The sequence below is a fragment of the Arctopsyche grandis genome, chromosome 5 (genome assembly GCF_051622035.1).
Source record: "Arctopsyche grandis isolate Sample6627 chromosome 5, ASM5162203v2, whole genome shotgun sequence".
NCBI classification, from domain to species: Eukaryota; Metazoa; Arthropoda; class Insecta; order Trichoptera; family Hydropsychidae; genus Arctopsyche; species Arctopsyche grandis.
In genome coordinates, this window is record NC_135359.1 from 8549255 (window position 1) to 8556809 (window position 7555).

A 7555-nucleotide genomic window follows, 5' to 3' on the forward strand; every position below is an offset into this window, starting at 1 on the left:
CATTATATATATATTATAAAAATATACATATAGCCAAAAATTGACATCATACTTATTCTAATTCAAAAATGTCAAATATCAAATATTACATTTATATAATGTTTGTGTCCAATTTTCATCTCATCGAATTGTTTTATATTAATCTTAATGCTAATTTATGCTTTGGCAATCGTCCACGACAGGATCTTCAAGAATTTGTGTGTTAGCGTGATTGTTGTTATTGATATTTTCTTGAGTATTCATCTTGTCCTTACGAGTTATTGGTTGAATAAATCTTTCAGGTTCGCTTTCGTCAAAATCGATATGCTGGCTGTTTGTAGTACTTCTGAAATTACTATGATTAAATAAAGTACTATGCATACATACCATAAAAATGACGCGGACATGAATAGCTTTGTATAAAACTTTAACATATGAGACTAATAAAAAGCTTGTAAAAAGAGAAAATTCACCTCGGTGGTATGTATGAAGCTGTTTCCACTGTTGTTGTGTCTTTGTAGTTCATCACATCAAGATTCAAATATTTGTCAGCACACATTCCCTCCAGTAATTTGTCAATGGTTTGTCTAATTTCTGTAAAATTTGGTCTCCTCTTTGGAACTGGTCTCCAACACTCCATCATTAAATTGTAACTGTAAAAAAATATATTATCTCATAGTCGAATAAAACTACACTGCGAAAGTTGAGTAGTGAAATTTAATAATACATATTAGAACTGCAATTTCCAGGGCATTCCATCCTATATCCAGAAATAAGCATTTTTAAAATTTGACCCAATGGAACACTTGGATAAGGGGTGCTACCCAATGTGACAATTTCCCAAAATAGCACTCCAAAGGACCACCTGCATAAAAAATTGTAATGTTAATTCTAGACTGATTATATATGACTGTAATGTAAATGTGTCGAATATATTACACATCGCTCTGCGTTGTATAAACTTGGTGAGTTAAGGATTCCAAAGCCATCCATTTTATTGGTAGTTTGCCTGAACTCATCTTTTTATACATGTTTTCTTGGTAAATGTCTCTGGACAGTCCAAAGTCAGCTATTTTGACAGTTTTGTCAGAGCACACTAAGACATTCCTCGCAGCCAAATCTCGGTGAACAACTCTATTCAAAGACAAAAACTCCATGCCTATTGCAATTTGTCTCGCGAACGATAATAAATCAACAGCCGTAATAAAGTCGTCATCTTTTATACTTTCTTCTATGTCATAGGATTCGTTTTCTACGCAGTTTTTTGGTAATGCAATCTTAGAAGTACTTTCTACTGTACTATCCGAAATAGCAATATCAGCATATTTAATCGGAGCGTTGGAGTCTCTTTTGGAGTCAATTTTACCGTTGGGTGTAGTTGTTTCTTTAGATACAATTTTACTCCAAGCGTTTCTGTAAATTAAATTAAGTTAATGTAATACATATTGCAAATTTTATTTTGAATTTGCCAAATAAAAAAAATTGTTTAATATCAGAAAAAAGTAAAAAAATAAATTTCATTTTTTTTTTACTTTTTCAAATTTCATTTGAAATATTCAATAATTTTAACATTAAATTGAAAAACGGTGGTCCATATATTCAGACATGGAAAAATCCAGACTTCATACGCAATGTGGTATTGGATAAACTAAAACTGAAAACTCAGGATCTCTCGGACAATTCCAACATTGCAGAAAAGAATGTTGTGTGTAACATACATATTTAAACAAGGTTTTTGATTGTTGTGGATGTTTATGCCTTACTTCAAGGCTATTCTTAGGGTGAGAGCAGCCTCCTATCGTCAAAGTGAATTTTGTCTTCCAATGGTATTCTTACTTCTGCAGATACACATTCCATTCATCGATATATATATAATCGATTAATGGAGTTATTACTTCATCGCTCACCAATTACTATATATTTATTTAAATATTATTTTATTTATGAGTCACTTTCTTGTCTTTCTTTTTCCTTACATATTAACAATACATATGGGATAGGGATTGCATCATCCTTCCTATCATATAACATTATCATCAAATATAATTATGAACTATTATTTATTATAATAATAATTATTACTATCGTAATATTACACAAAAATTATTTTATTTATAATCCTTCGTATATGTATGTGAATACCTAAGATAATGTTGTAAATCTCCAAGTGCACAAAATTCTACTATCAACATCATGGTAGCGCTAGGACGAGTGCAACATCCAACTAAGCTGACTATATGAGCATGAGATCCCACAGATTTCATCATATCTATTTCTTGCCGGAATTGTTTCACTTCTTCTGCTGATGGGTCTTCTGCAATAAGTTAAATTTCTATTCTCAATCTTTTATTTATTATGGATATAAAAAAATTGACAAGTATTCGGCTTAAATTATTCTCCGGGTGCATGCTTATAATATAATCTTTATATATTTCATAGTTTACCTTTTAACATTTTAACAGCAACATCCCTAGTTTTATTTGGAATCCATCCTTTACGAACGACCCCAAATGCCCCTTCTCCCAATACTTCAAAAAGAACTAATTTCTCAGGTATCATTTCAAATGGATCATCTTCTGGAATAATGTTAAAATTGGAACCACAATCGCTTTCTTTAGGTGCTTTTTGCTCCAAGTCCTTAAAGAGAAAATGAAAAAGTTTTTCTGTGACCTTAAAGATGTTAATTGTAATTCATTTCGCGATTCAGTCTTGAAATTTAAATGCAAATGGAGGTTATTGATGTCGCGGTTTTGACAATATTTACTTTGAAAAATTAAATTTAAAATCAAAATTTGATAATCTTCTTCACATACAAAACCTACTTCAAAATAGCGGCATCTCCTTTTATAGAGTTTAAATCTCTCATGACGGTGATAAATGAAAACTGCAGATCCTGTTATTAATAAAAAACACATAATTGGTATTAGGACGCTCCACAACAAACCATCATCATCTGAAACACCTGAAAAACATTAAAAGCATTTTATTTTATACGTACAGAAATAAAAAAAAATGATGTATTAAAAAATATATATATTGGCTTACTAAATGTGTTACTATCATTTAAAAGTATGATCTCTCGGTAAGCTTGAGCCAAGTCACTTATTCCTCCACTAGACTCGGCTAACAGTGTTACTATATAAAAAGTACCGATCGTTACATTTTCAATCTTAGCATTGGTTTCCGTCTAAAAATAAAGCACATAATATATTATTTTTATATATAACGAAAAAAAACAACAAAACATAGCTATATTATACATATTTTTACCCCATTGATTTTATAACTCAAATCAAAATTAGTGAAGCTTATTGTGTAAAAATCTGGTATTAATTCTGGTGCATCCCAACTGACAAAGACATCGTAATACTTAAATTGATTCATTGTTGATTCTGCTCTCTCTTCCTCCGCTACTTTCAATCCTGTGGGCTTTTTTGGTGCTATGGATGGAATACAAAGACATTTTATAGCAAATATTTTACTTAATTAATATTTGTAAATTATTATTGGTTGTGGCTATTTGCAGGTACTATATCTGCAAAGAATTGGCTATTTTCAGGTACTATATCTGCGAATTATTGGCTATTTGCAGGTACTATATCTGCGACAGTTTAGTTTTTTATTCGAACTCGTAAAGTGACGTTAAGTATAAAATATAATCCAATTTAGTTCATATTATTAATTGTTATCATATAAAGAAAATTATTATCATATACAACGTATAAATGTCTGTTCATACTTAACAGCACTGCACGGCTTCAGCACTGCACGACTCCGTTTCAAATATGTCATTTTATTACATTTCTATTAATATCTACCTACACGTCGCGGTCACGTCACGTTCACAGCACTTTGGCCGAGTGCAAGGCAAAATCGGCTTACTTATACATTACAGGCCATGACGATACGGCGCAATATTGCTTACGTCGTATTGTCGAGTACTTACAATATCAATGCATACACGTGCATTCGTAGCTACGCGTTAGCATACAAGTCAGCAAAAATGTTTCACGAAAAATTATGTATAATTGCGTTGTTGTTGGAAGAAGAAGCTCAAGAAGGCAATAAAAAAGCACGGAGGCGTTTTGATGTGCATCCAATGTTTAAAAATAGAAAAACCGAAGGAGACTTTTGGACACTGTATAAGGAGCTTGTGGATGATGGACAAATTTTTTTTAAATATTTGCGCCAAAACCATGTCGAAAGATTGAACAGCTGTCAACTGTCACTATCGATAATTGGTCCAAAACAGCAAAGCGGCAGACTCATGGCACGTAATTCGCGTGTATATTTCCACGATGGCCAAAACGGATACGATACGTTGACGGATGTTGCTGTAAGGTATGAACAGGAAATGTCGGGTACTGCTGTAAGCCTGCCGTGGCGTAAACGTGACGGTTGGTATGAATATACCCATACAAAATGTACCAAATAATACTTTTCGTACGGCCGGATACCTGCTGAAGTCGGTACTTGCTGACTAAGTATGAACAGACCTTAATACATACAAGCCGCGAACTAGCTAAATGATATAAATCTATTATAATAACGTGCGAAATTTATTTGCCTCATGTATAATGAACGATTGATTAAACAAGTCTAGCATATGTACATACATTAAATGTAAGAAATTATAATCGGATTATAAGTTCACGCGCATGCGCAGAAAGCTTTGCGCCTGTCGCAGATATAGTACCTGCAAATGGCCACAACCATTATTATTTAGAAAATATTGCAAGTGCATATGTATTTATGTATATATATAATATACATATCCATGTGTACATATGTATGTATGTAAATTCGATAAAACATACCGCACATTTCTAGATTTTTATGGAAGTCTGTACAGGATGGCGTGAAGAAATACAACCAGGAGTTATTACTTTCTCGTATTTTATCAAATGTACACCCTTTCACACTAATACTGTAGTTTTTTTCATATTCCAAATCAGACAACTCCATTGTGAACATGTTTTCTGGCTGAAATTGTTTTAAATATTTAAATTAATATATAATTTTGATTTTGATTATATACATATATGTATGTAGATACGTGATTTATTTACCACTTGTGCTTCTAATTGCCAGGGTATATTCTCCGAAAATATTAAGATTTCATAATAGCATGTACGATCTAAATAAATTAATCGAAAATTTATATATGAATATTGAATCTGCACATATGTAATTATTTTTATTCGTTAAATAAAAAAAAAAACAATTGACGACCTTCAGCTGGTTCCCATTTCATTGTAGCATTGAATCCAACATTATTGTTATACATTAAGTCGTCAAATGATATATTTAAAACATTATTAGGAACAAAACTTTCTGGCAACGTCCAAAATTCCTCGCACATTCGTTTTCCAAGCTGTGCCGTCAAATTAAAAGCCGACAAACAAATTTTATATTTTGAGTCCGGAGTCAAATTGTTAAATGTCGTATGTTTTTCTGTAACCTGTTAAAAAAAACATACCCATGGGTATTAAATACTTTAATTGTTTCCTATTACATATATTCGAATAATTAATTGAAAATGAGGTACACAGTAATATCTGGCAAGACACTTGAGCTTTTAAGTTAAAAAATTACATTAATGGGAAGATTATACATACATACATACATATTATATATCCATAATTATGAATTTAAATATAAGACATGTTTGGTAGCAAAAATGAAGAAATAAAGAGACATATGAAATTAGGATGGAATGAATTTAGAAAAATGAATGTTGTTTTTAAATCAAAAATGCCACTCTGGATGAAGAAAAAAATAAAAAATCAATACGTTTTGCCAGCGATGATGTATGGATGTGAAACTTGGACACAAAACGCCAAGATGCTACACAAAGTCCAATTCACTCAAATAAGTATGGAACGCTGTATGCTCGTTGTATAACGAGGAAAAACGGGAAGCCGAACACGTGGATGAGAAGTATGACAAGGATAGTCGACATATTGGATAGAGTAAAGATATTGAAATGGCAATGGGCGGGCCACGTGGCTAGAAGAATGGACGAAAGGTGGATAAAATAAGTGCTTGAATGGTACTCGAGAGAATGCAAACGGGTAAAAGGAAGATCGCTTAGGATAGACGAAATTAGGAAAATGTATGGGGTGAGATGGATGAGGGTTGCGCAAAACAGAGACGTGTGGAAGTGTGTTGGAGAGGCCTTCATCCAGAAGTGGATGGTGAATAGCTGTATATGATGATAATGATAACCATAATTGTTCACAACTAATCGATAGTATTGTATATGACTTTATTTACTATACAACTCTTAAATACTAAGTGGGCCTATAAAGGTCTGTTCATACCTATCCAGCACGACCCGTATCCTGCACGTGTCCTGCGAGTGACGATAGTATTCTTTGGTACATTATATGGACGTATTCATACTTCATTCGCGCATGCGCATTTACGCATTCATGCGCGTCCATATATGTAGAATGTACTAAAGAATACTGTCCGTACTTGCAGGATACTTGCAGGATTCGGGTCGTGCTGGATAGGTATGAACAGACCTTAATGCTGTACATTAACATTAGAATAATATAAAACTGTAATTTTTAATAATAATAAAATAAAATTGTAAAATAGAAAATTATTAGTGGATCAGTAGCTATTAAAATGGATATGAGATGTATTGTGAATATAATTTAGTAATAATAAAAAGTATTTAAAAATCAAAAATCAAACGTGGGTTACCAAAATATTTTTTCCACTATACTATATATAGGTAGGTACATACATATTTAAATAAAAAATAAATGTATACATTAAGACAGAGCGAAAAACTCGAATTTTGGATGTCACCTTTTTTATTTATATGATAAAACTTAGAATTTTCAATAGATATTTTGTATCTGTTAATAATATTTTCCTTACTATATTAAAAACTAGAGTGTCTTCTATCATTCCGCTAATACTATTTCGTCCACCGCTATTTGTTATTTCAGCGGCATATACAATATTTTGTTTATCGTCAATTTCAGATGACCATCCAACTGTAATTATGTTTTCACTGCGGCACAATAAAATAGGTTGTGTTTGGAAGGTGTCGGTATTTATAGTCGGTAAATCTAAATAAGCACATTATATCTATCAGATATGGAAATTAAATTAAACATATAACGTGTACATTAAATTTGAATTTAAATTTTACTTACCATTAAATTGTCTGCAACATAATTTGGCGCACGAAGACTCATTCTAAAAAATACACAACCAATAAAAATATTATTAATATGTAGATTAATTAAATTAAATTAATTTCACAGATATAATCTTATAAATGTGAAATTATATATGTACAAGGACGAGGGTGTACTCAAAACAAACAGGAATTAAATTTACGAAAATTGCGTATTCCGCAAAATACTTAATTACCCTCAATAGGATTTATACAAATCGTTATCCTAAGAATTTTTCCAGTTTCGACCTTCGTCAAACTTATATCCTTTTTAGCCTCTCTGTCTGTTGATTTTAAAATTATAATTATTATTCTTCTATTGGTGTTTTATATTGTTTATATGTAAGGAGTTTTTACCAAGTTTTTCCATATTAAACA

At 31.6% G+C, this 7555-nt stretch overlaps 1 protein-coding gene across 1 annotated transcript; it reads right to left on the reverse strand.

The window, feature by feature from the left end:
• Positions 1–89: 89 nt before the first annotated feature.
• tor (tyrosine protein kinase receptor torso) lies at positions 90–7547 on the reverse strand. Its single transcript, XM_077431589.1, has 16 exons — positions 7535–7547; positions 7427–7461; positions 7155–7197; positions 6874–7067; positions 5212–5440; positions 5049–5116; positions 4797–4962; positions 3250–3419; positions 3025–3166; positions 2802–2941; positions 2424–2616; positions 2122–2293; positions 919–1392; positions 707–844; positions 453–632; positions 90–325 (listed from the first exon to the last, which is right to left on the reverse strand). Exons 1-16 carry the CDS (start codon positions 7545–7547, stop codon positions 151–153), a joined length of 2532 nt encoding a protein of 843 aa, XP_077287715.1. The 3' UTR covers positions 90–150.
• Between the last annotated feature and the right edge of the window lie 8 nt (positions 7548–7555).